The sequence below is a fragment of the Scomber japonicus genome, chromosome 1 (genome assembly GCF_027409825.1).
Source record: "Scomber japonicus isolate fScoJap1 chromosome 1, fScoJap1.pri, whole genome shotgun sequence".
Lineage (NCBI taxonomy): Eukaryota > Metazoa > Chordata > Actinopteri > Scombriformes > Scombridae > Scomber > Scomber japonicus.
The window spans coordinates 17,373,747-17,390,051 of NC_070578.1; the positions used below are offsets into that span (position 1 = coordinate 17,373,747).

Sequence of the window (16,305 nt, forward strand, 5' to 3'; positions counted from 1 at the left end):
ACATTCCTTTCAAATATACTGTAAATGAAATGTATTGCACATTTTGTATTTTAAACTAAATAATTAACTTATGTATAATTGTTAGGTAAGAACTATTGTAAATTATTGATTACCATGTGACGAAAACAAAATGTTACAACTTTGCACAACATAGAGCAGGGAGATCAGTGTTAGCGTTATATCACATTAAAGTTTATGTTTACCCCCTCTTCTCTTATAATTTACCAATTACACATAACAAGCTAATGGACGCTAACAACACGTTTATTTATCATAACACACAGGGGCTAATCAACAAGTTAACTCATAGCATTTTAGCTGTAAAGAGAAGGCAACGTTATACATGTACGGATGACGGTTATATCAGCTTTAGCTTAATAAATTCTTTAGAGCCAAGCTGTACCTTTTTAAACAACGTGGGGGCATTCAAGTTAGCCATTGGTTAGCATGTTACAGATAACGTTACCGCATTAGTTGCAATGTGATTTAACGCTCGTTTATTGATTGAGACAATTAATAACATTAGCGCTAATGTTACGTTGATTTAAAATGAAGCAGTGAAATTGCTTTTGGTTACCAGTAATATTTAAAACACTAACACTCTGTTAACGTTAAAGTAACATGAGTTGAATACGTTTTTAATAAATCACACAGCTAACGTTAGACTTGAGATTTTGATTTTTTAAACACGATTCAACCAATCAATATGTTCGAACTACTAAAATGTGTTTTTAACTTAAAGCTAGAATAAATATGTGCAAATGTTAAGATTAAACATAAGACTTACTTTGGGCGCGACGCTTCTTTATCTGACAGACGCTGTTTGAGTTGAAAAATTCAAACTGCACCAGAGGAACCCGCAATCCACTCAGCTCTACGCCCATTGGTCAGTGCTCGTGACGTTTACCAAACGAGGCACGTGATTGGTTAACTTCTGCTCCTGTCTCAACACTGCCACCACGTGGTGTTATTTTATAAATACCAAACACGCATCCTTTGAATCTGATTTATCTAACCAACACATAACTTCCCTTAATTATCGGATGTGATCAGTTAAACAAACGTAGGCTGTGACGACAAGCCCGAGAGTCATTATATATTGAATCTGAAACTATTTAATGTTCCCTCCATTTAAAAATATGTTTTCTTCCTGTTTCTGTAGTTGAAACAGTGAGCTTCACTGTGCAGAATCATGTATCTGCAGAGTTTGACGCTTCAAGGCTGTTTTCACATTCATCTGCTGGGGATGAAAGTTTCTCTCCTTTAATCTTAGTTTAACGTGTGTTCCTACTTCCATAATTTGTGACAAGATCAATATATAACTTAGTCACTGGCCACTTCATTAGGTACACCCTTGCAATCTCCAATACAACAGCTTTTTTCAATCAGTTGTACTTCTACAAAAAAAAAGGTTTATACATTTCGAGTTTTTGTTAACATTGTCAAAAAGGTGATAATTCTACTTTATGTTTGTCATTGAGGTTGTAGTGGATGGTGGTGGCGTACTGAGATGAATTACATTGAATGGTGTTCCTAATAGTTTGCCTCCCTCATGTGGAGTCGACAAAATATTAGGAACACCATTCAATATAATGCCCCCTAGTACACCACCATCACCCACTATGGCCTCAATAATAAACATAAAGTAGAATGATCACCTTCTTGACAATGTTAACAAAAACTTATAAGCTTCAAAAAAGTAGAATTTATGGAAGAGCTGTTGTATGGATTGAATTAGATTGCACAGGTGTTCCTAATGAAGTGGCCAGTGACTGTATACAAATGTGATGTGGAATCTCTAGACCCCCAGTGCACATACATTGTTGGAAGCAAAAAACTAAACATGTTTGTCTGCTTGCCTTGGACCACTGAAAATCTGTTGATATTAATCTGCAAGCACGGCAAGGTTACTGCAGAATATTTATGATTAACAAATAAGTATACTGTATTCCACAAAGCAAATATCATACTGTAATTTATTGGGATCCACTGTCATGGTACAGAAAGAAGAGGCTCAGGATTTAGTATGCATTCCATTAGAATAACATTCATGCCTGATAAAGTATCGGTTCCTTACAGAAATGGCAGAAAACATCACATGGGTGGCCTTTCAATTCATCATCTGCTTTTATACATGATGCAGCATGAGTATAGATTGCAATATTTTAACCTTTGTACCACAATTTTTCTCTTTCAAGATATCTCTGAAAATGAAAACAAACTTTATGCATCTTATGCGTGACCAGAAGTGCTCAAATCTGGCAAACAGGGCTTAGATGGTCCTTGTTGGATTTTTTGCTAGTGTAAACCAGTCTGCAAACTCACTTTTGTGTCTTTCCTCTGTAAAAATGTACATAAAAATAACCATGAAGAACTGAGCTTTTACAATTGTGTTTTTGGATTACCTACACAAAGCTGTAAGGCAGGCACTTTCTAGATACATTTTTGCAGGTGAGAAATCCAGTCGCCCACTGTACCCAGGAGCTGCTACAGAGTGTGACAAAAGACAACTCATGACAGTGGGTTATTTATAGTGCTCAGTACTCCAGATTCATGTGGTGCATAAAACTGGATCCATAGTAAACAAGATGGAGAAGCTACATCTGTTGAGAAGGATTTTGACCTGTGATTTAAGTTCCTCTGGCGGTACAACTGTTCACTGACAGAAACGGATACAATGAAATGAAACAGGTTTGCTATTTTTACATAATTTTGTCATGAACAACAAGAAGCCCTCAATTAAGACACGAGTAATAATCTTTGCATTGCCGTAACCTTCAACCTCATTCGCACTCGGTTTAGCCTCAAATTTATAAAAGCACGGCAGAAAGTAAATCCAGTTGCCTTTGACTCAGGATTTTTAGATGATGATGAACTCAATTCTAATCTCAGCAGAGAGAAAGGTACAGGTTTCTCCTCATCATGATTTAAGGGTCTTGGTTTCTAAAGCACCCATTAAAAACAATGTAACACCGAAACTTTTTTCCCCTCAATTTTCTCAACCTTAATCTACCACCCACATAGATTGTTGACATTTGGTTTACATACCCATTCCTACTTAAGGAAATGCTTCCATAAAATACCATGTTGGTACAATAACTGCTGTAAATCATGGTCTTTAAGTTACCCCAGTCTATGTATCTTACAAGAATGTAAAAAAGGGAGATGCATTTCCCTTTTTAGGAAATATCGCATTCATTCTTGTTGCTTTAAAGTTTAAAATGTATGTTGAGAATGATTATATTCTCCATGCCAGTGTATAATTTTAACAAAATGTAAAAAGGTTTGTCTGCTGCGTTTTAGTCTGTTAATCTGTGCACTGCTGCTAAAGTGACTTGATGGTCCAGTCCCAGAGTCATTACAATCTGGACTCATGAAGCATTTGAGGAAACACTAAAAAATCTTTTATCTCTTGACAAAAGGCAACAAAAGCTACGATGTTGCACCCTTTTTCCTTCCTAATAGCTATCATAGTACCAATGTGGTAGTTAAAGGATACACTGAACAGATGATTATAGCTGGTTCTTTGTCAGTTAAACCCATGGCCATTTTGGTCAACAAGCCTCATATGAAAAAAAAACAAAACAACATAAAAAATAAAACATGCAACATTTTCTGGTTCTTTAAAACAGGCAGAAAGTTATACAAAACAAGCCAATCATCGCTGATTATTCATTCAGGAGTAGGCTTTTTTTTTTTTTTTGCATTCCTCTCCTCTGATGACCTGATGCATGGTCTGTTATCATTTTTTCACAGTTTAAACAACAACAAAAAAAAATCAAGAAAACCAGAAACTCAGTTGCTGAATATTTGATAGCATTAAAATGCTTTGGCTGTTAAATGTGTAGTAATACCCTCCATAACTCACCAGTTTGAACAGAATTCCAAATTACTAATCATCTGCGATGGAGCTCAAACTGCTGCCAGTGAAAAATACTGTCTGTTCACATGTCCAGTCAAGACCAACAGGGCCAACAGAGAATGATTTCAGACTCACAAGGAAACAAAAACTGGGCAAAAACCATTCCAGAAAAATGGTCTCATGTAGTTCTCAATGAAAGCCTTGTTTCTTCCAAAAGGCAGCTTTGAGGGCAGTACTACTTTATCAACTGATGTGATCCTTTATGGAGGTACAGGTGGGTGTTGTATGGGTTTAATGAGCTTCAGGACACAGGAAACCAACATTTTCAAATAAGGTTGAAAACATACAAATATTGAACTGCAGATATAAGGATATCATGCTAAAGAAGCCATTTAATTGCTGTAAATGAGAGAAACCTGCAGAGCCTTAGAAAAGTGAAATGTTTCAGACACTTTCGTTCATTTCAATTCTTTTTTTTTTTTTTTTTTTACATTAAAACTTTCTGCATTTAAGTTCAGATTTGACCGGAAGTAGACAGCTGTAGATGGTAAGTGTGGTCATCCTCAGCCAAAATATGCTGAAGACAGAATGGACAAAGATATCCTGCCTGAAGAGAAGCAGGAAAACCAATGGAGTGAGCATCAAAAAGGTTGTAAAAACACAGAGGTTTAAGATGCATGCCATGCAGTTATGATGTGTTGCTGCTGTTTTTCGAGGGCTTCCTCCCACCAGTGCCTCTCTTCTTAATCTTTTTTCCCCCTCCTGATCCTCCTTTTTTCTTTTATTACTTCTGCTCCTCGATTTCTCGTTTAACTTCGGCTACATAATGGTGATCCTTCCCATGAGCCACCTCCATAATGGCCACTGCCTGAAGAAAAAAAAACAAAAACAAATATTTATTACAGAGTCACAGACGTGAAGAGTTTATGTATATGTGTGTGTGTGTGTGTGTGTGTGTATACATATATCGTTTGTCTTTAGTCTGCATATTATAACCCATCTTGTGCACACAAGATAAACATTTTTAGGACAATGAGTACCCTGTGATTTAGGGACACCCCAGTCTTTAAAGGATTTTTCTTTTCTCAATCAATGATGTGGTCTGACCTCAGATCTCTTAACTTCTTTAAGTTCAGAAGTTATTCTGACTGAAGTTTAAGGGCCCCATCTTGAGGTTGGCGGGAGTGGCACATGTGTCTTTGTTAGTTTCCCCCGGCGCAGTTGGTCAGTAGCACAATCGCTTTCCTCTGCTTCAAAATAGCACCGCACCACCAATGCGCCTGACAACACCTCATTTTGAGACCAACACACCCATAGGCGCACAGACTGGTGCAAGTGCATTTGCTATTTAGACAACGTGGGCGAGAAAATGACAACTGCGCCGGGGGCAACTAACAAGGACACTAGTGCCACGCCCGCCATCCGCTGTGCGCCAACCGCAAGACGGGGCCCCTAAAGTCACTGCCGCATATGTCACTGTTATAAAAGAACGCATCATCAAGAGTCCAATATGCTCCTAGATAGGCGGGTGTGCGGCATGCAGACATTCATTTTGTCTCACATTAACATACCAAATAACAAAACGTCTGTAAACTTACCTTCTTCAGGGCTTTGACTCCTTGTGTTTTCCTCTCCAGCCCCAAATACAGACGTCCCAGTTTAAGATACATAGACGCCACATTCAGAGAGTAGGCTGGGTAATGTACGCTGCAGAGAGAACATGATTTATACATCAAGCTAAGCAGTGAACATGAGAAGAAAGAATCTATAATTTATGTTACATTTGGTTTCGTTGTAGTGCTACAGAAGTTCAACACATATCAGACGAGTGCTTGATAATGTTATGATACTGTAGATGTGGTTTAGTGTTGTATGCCACAGAGGGAAAACATCTTTAGTATTACCAAGACAGAGCGTATAGTAAAAGGAACACATTATTATATGTGCTGAATTGGTTTATGTTGTACTAACTCACTGACTAATGAACTGGACACTAAAGTTTTATGAGAATGAAAAACCACATCCTTACATGACCTCTGTCAAACTTGTAGAGGACTAAAGAAAATCTAATTAAAAAAAAAAAAAATACTGGAACACTTTCATTCAGATAATACAGGTCCTTTAAGTTAGCCAAGAACATACTCCAGGAAATGTGCCTCTGCTCAGTTTTCAGGTCAAGTATTAAAGCACAATAGTGTCCACCCTTATAATTCTCGAAATCACTGCCCACTTGATAAGACAAAAAGTCTTATTGTGAGGTTAAATTCCTACTCATTGATTGACACAAAGCTTCATAGTCCACCTCTGTACTGAAACTGTCCAACAACACACTGCAGTAAGACTGATTTAATCATTATACGAGCATATGGATGAACTGAAACTGCATGACAGCCTCCATTGCGATTTTTTACAGATCATCACTTTACCTGTATGGCTGAATGATTTTCTCTCCGTAGCTCATGGCTCCGTCCCAATCCTGCATGTAGAGACAGACGCCCATGGCCTGATACATCATGTGCAGCATGTAGACGTTGGTGTCAGCAAATATGGTGCCCATCTTCTCCTGGCTGAGCTCACACATCTCCAGTAGCTCACTGGGGAGTGCCAGAGAGTCAAGGAATAATATGACGAGCAATGCAGAGAAAGACGTGGTGGTGAAACTGACACACAGAAGAAATTAAAGAGGTGGTGGTGTAGAAATAGAGTTATAAATCAGAAGAGGATATTCTTGTAGTGTTTGGCTCTCCTGAACTCCTCGATGACATTCTTGGCGTAATGGACCATGGATCGGATTTCCTCTGGCTCTGGTGGAGAACTCAGCTTCCTGACCTTCATTTTTTCTTCGTCCTAAAAACGGTGACAAGAAGTGTGATAACATATGAGCTTTAAGGAGCTTTTGTAAAATAAAAAAAATGAACACTACAATACCACAGAGCTTTCTAACTAAAACAGCTGTATGGTATCAATATCTGTGTCCCAGTTTTAACTGGAAAAGTAAAACAATTAAATACACACATCTGTCAAGTTTTCACATTATGCCTGTTAATATTGCTTAATTTACTGTTCCACAAAGAAATGCACATTAGGAACTACACACAGCTGGAAATTATTAGAAACTATTTGCTGACACAAAGAGTTTCAGTAAAAGTAATTGTTTTGAAAAGACCATTTAGCTTTTTCTTTAAAAAGGTTCCAAATGTGAAATTGGCAACACTTGTCCGAAGTTGTAGTTTGCTTGAAATCCATCACCACATGTCTATTATAATTTTCTACCAAAACTTAACACTATGAATACTGATATATAGTATATATACATTTTCTATATGTTATTTGGAATTGGGACACGGCTATTGGGCATGTATGCCTGAGTTTGAAGTGAAGAAAGGTAGCAGCACAAAAACAGAAACACTGGAACAATGAACCTGCTGCTTTAGACTGATGCTGCTGAGATACTTTTTGGTATATTCGTCAAAATTAACTAAAGAAAAAAGGTCCCACCAAACTTACAGTTATAGATACATATGAAAGAGGTGATCTGAGAAAGCATTTCAAAGAGATAAGTCAATGATACCTTAGACTTGGTGGTGCACTCAGTACACTGGCATGTGAAGAAGTAGGAATCTAACAACCTCTCTTTCCTGTCCTCTGTAGGATAGAGCAGGTCTATGTAACTGTTAAAGATCTACGGAGAGAGGGAAGGAGCAGATTGAGAGTAATAAATTAAATAGAACATAGTGCATTAATCAAAGTAAACAACAGTAGGTAACTGGCATCTGTGCTTCTTTGTAACTTCATTTGATCTAGAATAATATATGTACGGTTTGCTTACCTCATCTCCAGGGCTGATCTCTTGCACAGCTCTGACTTCAGCCACCGTGCCGTTATAGGTCACTATGACATTAGGACTACAGCTGTGATTCATCAGTGCTACACTGGAAGGAACAGAAAAAAGTGAGAGAATAATCAGTGGAACCAAAGCAGGATAAAAAGTAGTAGGTCATAGTGATAACCCATGACATTGAGCAGCTTTATGTTAAGATTATATTTACAGGATGGTTCATGTATATTTTGCACTGCATTTAAAAGGCCCCATGAAAGGAAAAACACATTGTCCCAGTTTTAATCACATGTCCCTGTGTTAATTGTTCATTTATCTCTTGTTATATGTCCAAAAATAAATCAGTATTTGAGTATTTTTACATCAAAATCTAAGTCCAATCCAATGTGACTTTGGATGACTAGCTTGCCACACGGGTTATATAGAACTACACATTGTTTGTGGGTTGCAATAGCTAACAGAGCAATATAGAGTGAGACTTGAAGAACTGTGCATTTGGATATCAGTGGGCAAAAACTTTTACATTTTCAAAACAATGTGACTGAGGTTTAATTTATTCATCTCTCCCTCCTATTATGCTAAACTATAACCCCCATCTACTTTTAAGCAGTCCAATCATTGTAATTGTAATTTCACACCAGCCACATATTTTGTTTCACTTGGAAATATGCCATAGTACAGAAACTAAAGAGGCTCCAAATTCTGTTTGGTGGGGCCTTTAAAAAAGGAAAGACAGACTAAAATAATTTATCAAACCAAAAGCATAAACAGATGAAAATAAACTGTTACATAATTATATGAATAGCAATGTTGTTCTAAAAACAGTGAGAGGAAAAAGACAGACGGAGGAGAAGGCTGAACGAGGATGTTATAAAAACACACAGTGAGAGGAAACGGCCACTTGATTTAATTTGTAGCATGTTGGCAGAAAACACGAAACTGATGAATGGATTGATTATTGAATGATGATGCTTTGTTGACATTGGCCACTTACTCGGGAAAAACAGCTGATCCCAGATGAGAGAGCTCCTCATCCTCTATGGTAAAACCATTACAGTTAACCTGAAGACACAAACAAACAGGTGGAGACAGAAACAGAGAGCAGCAGGGGTGAGTAATATAATACAACTTGCATCAGCCTGTACTATCCTGTGCTGTAACACCCACACCACTGAAGAGGAGGAAATCCGGTAGTGGAGATTAAATGTATCAGTAAGTTAAGAAGCCAAAGAGGTCGTTTCCTGGAGAGAAAGGGGACACCCGAACTGACACAGAGAGCAAATTAAATGTGCTAAATGCAGTGGAGTTAAACTGAAAGGACCCAGTGAGTGTGTAATACAGTTTCATGTATTCAACTCTTCATGTGTCCTGTGTGTGTGCGTGTGTGCGTGTGTGTGTGCGTGTGTTTCTATCATGTGCAGAAAAACTGGATTGTTAAGAGAAGATGTGTGAACACAGGCATTAAGGATGTAAACACACTGTATTTGCACACTGCATGTTTAACAAAGTTCTGTGTATAGATACTGTATGTATGTATATATGTTTATGTGTGTTGACTTGAAACACAGTATGCTCTTTTACAGGCCATGAAAGGTCAACCTTTCCAACACCTGTCTATATGACAGCCAAGGCCCCCTGATACTCTCCTAACCAATCATATGACACCACCAGAGCACACTCAGAGATCCTGGATCTTTCTAGGAGCGCAATGTTTTTATCTTCTTTTTTTTAATTTAATGGACATAAAACAACAGTGTTACAATGTAAAAACTGGAATTAAAAAAGTTAATTAATTAGGAGTGTGAGAGGAAAACTGGATATACTTTTGTTCCTTTGTTTTTATTGTTTAAATATATGTTTGAAGTTTTTATTCCTCTTAATGTTGAGGAGAATTACAGCATGCACCTTTTAGATGGATGCAGAGTCTGTGTTAGGACACATGTTTGTAAGTAGCAAATGTGAGAAGTTTATACTGTTCTTGGCATAATTCATTCATCTGCTCATTCATGTAGGAGCATCAAGTCTGGTCAGTTTTATTTATATAGCGCCAAATCCCAACAGAAGTTATGTCAGGCCAGTTTTCACATAGAGCAAGTCTAGACTTTATTTTAGTATTCATCAGGTATCTGGTTTAATCTAAAAGAGAATGTGTAGTTTGTCTAGTCTAGATCATCAAAATCACACATTAAAACTTTAAGGTAATTAACTTGAATGAGAGCCTCATTGTGCTTCTACTGAAAAACGCCTGTGTGGTGACATATGCTTGCACAGATGACACACACAGCTGTTTAGGATTCATTCCAACAGGGAGGGTGGATGATTTATCCCCACATAAAAATCTCCCATGATGGAGGGAAGCAGTGGCTGCATAGTTTGAAATAATCAAACTCCTAGATCACACACAAACACAGCAGTATCCAGTTATACTGCCTGTCTTGTAATAAGGAGTTAATATCAAGTTATACTGATGAAGGTGAACAAAGCACAGCTCAACAGAGAATCCATACAGTACACAGCAACTCTAAAAGATCCTGTTCCAAAGAAAACTCCTGAGACCATTTCTGCTGAGAACTAAATAAGGTGTTCCAGTTTTACCTGCGCAAAGAGCTCAGTGAGGGCCTGATCGTCAGGGAGGTCGCCTAGGTGTCTGGAGTAGAAGTGGTGTAGGGCTGCTATATCTGTCTGGTTCATCTCCTCCTTCTCACTGTCCATCTTATCTAAATCTGACAGAGGCAATGACACAGAGACAAAGAAAGAAAGGGAGAGCCAAAAACAGAGAGATCGGAATGACAAGAAAGCACAAAGACAAAAAAGGACAGAGAGAAAGAATAATGTGAGGTTTAATAAATAGTGCAGCCTTCGTGGGGCACTGGATGGACTTGATAGTGTTTTAGGCAGGTCTTACATTTTAGAGAGTACCAATGTGCTGTTGACCCCAAAATTACTTAAGGAGCTTAGCCATCAAAAATGTACATGTAATAGGGATCAGAGAAAAGATTAAATAAATGGTGACGGGGTGGATAAATATTAAATTAAATAGAAATCCAAAATGTTAAGGATTTTGGTAATTGTTTTTATTCATTTTGTTTCTTCTAGTATATGGCAGGAGATTTACTTTTTGTCCACATATCTCATGTGCTCATTTATATTCTTCTATGCTGTAGACCTCTGTTGTCCCCAAAACTATTAAAAACAGGTCAATGAGTCTGCAATTCGTCCCTGAGGATGATGGTTACTGTATCTTGTTTAGAAACGGCTCCACCCAGTAATAACAGCAATCACATTTTCAGTCTCTGGAGACCACTGAACATGTCCAGGAATGTGGGCTTGTTGGCCTTCGTATCACAACCTCTTGACTTTGTCCCACACTGTACATTTTTCATGGAACCGTCAGGATAAATACAAGAAACATCTCTCCTGTGAGTTACAATATTATCGCTTTGATTGGTCTTTAAAGCTGTTTCTTGACAAAAATGATATGATCATTCTGTTTGTGATGAAGACACATGTTGCCAAGTGTAACAGCTAGGGATGGCTCAATCCAATACTCAGGATCGGTATCGGTCCGATATTGGTCAAAATTTCAGGATCGAACATTGAAAAAAAACAACAACACAGAAACTTAGCTGCTGCTGCTGCTGCTAGTGACAGTGAATTAGCCTAGTGCTCTCATGTCAGCTGTGTGGAATTACTTTGCGCAACTATATTTTATTAACAACTTAACAGAGGAGAAAAGAAGGTATCGGATTGATATCGGTATCGGCAGATCTTCAAAGTATCGAGCCATCCTTAGTAACAGCATGTCTCACTAATGTGTTTTTAATAGTCTTTTACAATAACACAGGCACAGAGGATTAAGATATATCAGGCTTTGGATACATACACTATACTTGTAAACAGTTCATTGGTTTGACTCACAAGAGATTTGTTGACAATAAGAAAAATATAGAAAATTGCCAGCTACATGCTTTAACACTATCATTATCATCCATCACATGGCTCCATAGGAGAAGTACTCTGCGTTATTATGCCACATGTCATTGTCAATCACACACTCTCACAGGTGGTGGCAGCTGGCCACTGATTTGCTTTGTGTGCGTAAGAGACAGGTGTGAAGGGTAATTCTGTGACAATCCTCTGATGACACATCTGAGCCTGCAACAACAGCTCAGACTAAATGATAATACCAAATGGGGCAGAGAAAACGGCCTATGGGTGCTTAGATGAAACAGTCTTGTTTTTGTGTGTTTTGTGGCAAATTTGCTCTTTTATTATCAACTTTCACTGTATGATCAGGATCATTTGCAGCAGCTTTACACGACTCATATAACACAGACACATGCTATCACAGTTAATTATCATTATCTGGGAAAAATACTGCAAATGATCTTGTTGAGTACCTTGCTCAGGGGCACATTGGCAGCAGTTTTTGAGGCAGAGAACATGAAATTACAGCATACAGAGGCTTGGGATTTAAGTCCCAGTACTGTGCAGACTTGGAGTGAATGAAAGAGACAGAACCAGGACTGGAGGCTACAGCAGGGCTATTAATAGAAAAGCTGCTAAAACTGCAGAGACACAGAAATATCGCACACAGACCACACTATGTAACTAAAAGTGAACGTACATGTAACTAAACACACACACTCATGTATTCATACACACACACAGCTACTTACGGGCTTCAAACTCTTTGAGCAGCAGCAGCCTTTCTGAAGGGGTCCGCTCTGTTGTGACTCTCTGCAACATGAGACGCAAGACATGATATTGTTTGAGTCAAACAAACAAAATCAAAAAGTTTAACAAAATATTAAATAAATAATTAGCCCTTCTCACTGAATAGCTTTATTAGAGTAAATGGTTTATAAGAGTAAAAGACCTTATAAGATAAGAAGATACATTTTATTGATCCCACAGTGGGGAAAATTCATTGCTACAGCAGCTCAAAAAGATAGTGGAAGATATCAAAATACCTTTAGGAACTTTGACATTCAATGGGACCAAAACTCAAAACACATTAACCTACAAGGCCTTTAGTTCTTTAGTTTAGTTTTTCTTGTCTGATTTTTTTAGTCACAGTGTTTAATGTGGCCAAATATGATGAAGTCTCATCAGGTCATCCTTCTGAATGCAACCACATATGCAATAAATGAACCACAAAGATATGAAACCCATGACACTCGCATGATACTGCTCATGCAAAGGTATACAAATGAAACTGAGATGAGTGAAGTCATTCATCGCAGCTGCTTGGTTTATTGTATAAAATACAGTCAGGCTCATAAAATTATCTTATCATTGTGCCTCAGCCATTATCTTATTTGAGTGTGTATCATCCCTAAAGTTTGTTTAACCCTTCTGTTGTCTTCCCGTCGACTACAACTTATGCCCTCATGGGTCCTCATTGACCTGGTTTGGTTTGGCTGCTTATAAATCATAAGGTATAAATGATCACTTAACTCTCTGTGTTAGACCTTTGTAGCCAATTTAATTCCATTTTTTATTTTCCATTACCCCAGGTTTTACGCACATTCTTTGGAAATGATGGTCAATAGGTCTCATTTGAATGATGCCTGTTGCCCTCCCTGGTCAAAATTGACCCGAGGACAACAGGAGGGTTAAGTTAACTGACTTTGCAGACATTATCTCCCACTGGCTCCCATGAGTCTTCAGTTATTACGCTTCTGAATATGGGCTGCTCATCACAGGTGTAACTTATATTACTACTGATTACTCCGTTCCATTTAGGTGTGCCATTGAGCTGAACACAGCAGCCAGCATAAAGCATTCACAACACCTGCATCCTAGAAGCAGCACACCTCCATTAATGAAGCCACTGTTAATGTTATTAGTTACACCTGTGTGTGAAGATATATTGTTCTATCTAGTCAGGGTTTGGAACATTACAGCTTTCACTTCAATTCAAGTTGAGTTTTAATTTCTTTTTAATGCACATCAACAGTTGTTTATATTGTTTCATTTTGTGGTACAGGGTTTTATATGATAAATTCAATCCTTGGATTTTTTTCTGGCCTGTGTATGACGATGATGTCCTCTCTTTGTTAACTATTTTACTGTTATATTTTCATTGTTTTATATTCTGTGACCTTTAACATGTTAAGCTCTTGATGCATTTACACAGAGCTGAAACAATAGGTGGATTAACAGATTTGTTCCCATTTGTTCTCCTGGCTCGTATTTCTCTTACCTGTTTCAAGAGGATTCTGGCCACCAGTCTGACGGTCTCTGATGGACACCAGTTCTCCCCATAGGCACACATGGCTACACACTCCACTTTATGCATGGGCCAATCACCTCTCTGTATACAGAGAGAGAGAAAGACAGAAATAAGTTAGCAATCCTCAGTTATTTCAGCAAATAATCCTATTCAACACATAATAAGAGAGCCAGACCGTAGCGCTCTCTCTCTCTCTCTCTCAAAACTAGACAGAGGCAGAGGGAGGACAGACTGAAGCCAAAATTGCTCTCAATGGTTGTGCCAGAGGTGTGTGTGTGACTGCTTTAGATTTGATCCTGATGAACTGGTTGGCACTTAACATGGTAGCCTCTGCCATCAGTGTATGAATGTGTGTGAATGTTGGAATGTAGTGTAAAATGCTTTGAGTGTATTGGAAGACTAGAAAAGCGCTGAATAAATTTTTTTTTAAAATTACTTATTCAGTGCCTCATTAGGATAAGATTTAAAACATGTAAAATATTTCTATTTACAATGCAGTGACTCCAGTCAAATATGTTCATGGTCACTCCTTTAGTTAATTTTGGAAACTGGCACATATGAAAATGCACAAAAATGGAAGCAGGCGTGAATTCACACACTCAGAAAGCACTCTTACCTGACAGTCAATGTTGCAGTAGTAGGCCTGCTTACATTTTCCACACTTAAAAAGATCTTCTTTCCTGTAATGAAATTAGCAAACACATTGTTAGTACATGATAACTGTGACGAGGGGGTGGCTGTGGCTTTTTGTTAGAAGATTTGATTTAACTGTATTAATCTATATTAAATCACACTGTGTACATTTTCCTCTGCTGACAACTTTAACTGCTGTCTTTAGGGGGTGGGCCGTGAAAATATTTGCTTGCTTTACATCGTTTTCTTCCCATGACATTTAGAGACAGCTCATTGCATATGTATTGTTTGGCAGATGCTGAATGAAATAAGACACACAAGTCCACAACACCTGAGCTCAAACGTGAGCAAAAGTGATTTAGCTATCAAAACAGCAATTTTATTCATAATAGGAACCTGGACATTAGATTGAGGACTTCGAATAAAATCCTTCCTACAATCATCTCCAGTCCATTTTCAAAGAAACACACAAGTGATCAAAGATCCCAGTTAGGTAGGACTGAGTGTCAGAGCGCATGTCCACACAGACACACATCCAACCTCCAAATGCACACATCCACCCCTGGCCTTCTCATCTCGTGGCTCCTCCTCTCTTAGGACACATGGACGCCTATATTTAGCACCCTAACCTTTTACTGCTGTACAAACCAGGACGCACATGTGTGGGTGTGCATGGTATGAAAGTGTGTGGGAGAGTGTGTGTGACAAAGGGAGAGAGACAGAGTTAATTTAACTTAAAAGAGTGTCACAGTGGCATCAGATCTCAACAAGAGATGCCTACACACCCCCACATGGCCTTCCTCACCCCTCCAAATTCTGCACTTGCATCACTACTGCTCTAGTGAAAGTCATGGTGTAATCCCCCTTTCACCAGATGAATGAGTGTAACCAAAGAAATCATGCTGTAACTCTGAATACTGCTTGGCCTGCAAGTGCATGACAGCAGTTAAGTCCGCCTAAGAGGAACAGAGAGTACTCACATGTCCAATAGTACAAGCATGTCAGTTTAAAGTTTGCTCCTTTGACAAAAGCATGTTACCTGTAAGTACTGGTGGCCTAGTTTGACTCAGCAGAAGCATAATTATAATATCATTGAGGCTACGAAAGCAAACATTTTACATTTAGGCTTTCAAAATCAGCTGTAATGTTACTGTACGTTGCATTATTGAAATGTGTTAATCTCTCTCTCTGTCTCTCTGTCTCTCTGTCTCTCTGTCTCTCTCTCTCTCGTCTGCAGTGCTGCAATTTGCTGCAGTGTCAAGTCAGGTGAGCTGCTTCATCGCACTGACCCATTTCCAGCTAGATTAGGTGTCCAGAGGTTTAAAAGCTAACCTAGCAAGATGGTTAATGAGGTTAGCCAGCGGTGAACTGGGCAGCTGACACTAAAAAGCCACCGGGCTGATGTTACATATTACTCAGGTGTGTTTTCTCAGCTGTTTCAGAGAGGTGAGGTTGTTGTGTTGTTACCTGGTGAAGCACTGCTCACAGTGAGCCCCTCTCTCATTCACTGTCAACACGTAGGAGTAAGCAGGACAAGCGAACACCAGCTCCCCCACCGCGAAGTGTCTCACCGCCCGCAGGCCTCTGCCTCTGTCCGGACTCAGGAACCTCTCCGTGCCCTCTATACCTTCGTTCTTCATGGTGCTTTTTTGTGTTTTCGGATCTTCTATCAGACACAACCGACCACCACCTGTGTCTGCTGAGTGGCACTAATCAGCTTCTCGCTGAGCCCAG

The 16,305-nt window shown here is 38.7% G+C and overlaps 1 protein-coding gene across 1 annotated transcript; it reads right to left on the reverse strand.

Moving 5' to 3' along the window:
- Window positions 1–1,959: 1,959 nt before the first annotated feature.
- On the reverse strand, window positions 1,960–16,305 carry smyd2a (SET and MYND domain containing 2a). Its single transcript, XM_053316938.1, has 12 exons — window positions 16,039–16,305; window positions 14,555–14,618; window positions 13,909–14,019; window positions 12,380–12,440; window positions 10,296–10,423; window positions 8,695–8,762; window positions 7,692–7,794; window positions 7,434–7,544; window positions 6,589–6,709; window positions 6,289–6,463; window positions 5,461–5,569; window positions 1,960–4,730 (listed from the first exon to the last, which is right to left on the reverse strand). The coding sequence occupies exons 1-12, from the start codon at window positions 16,209–16,211 to the stop codon at window positions 4,647–4,649; spliced, it is 1,308 nt and encodes a 435-aa protein (XP_053172913.1). The 5' UTR covers window positions 16,212–16,305; the 3' UTR covers window positions 1,960–4,646.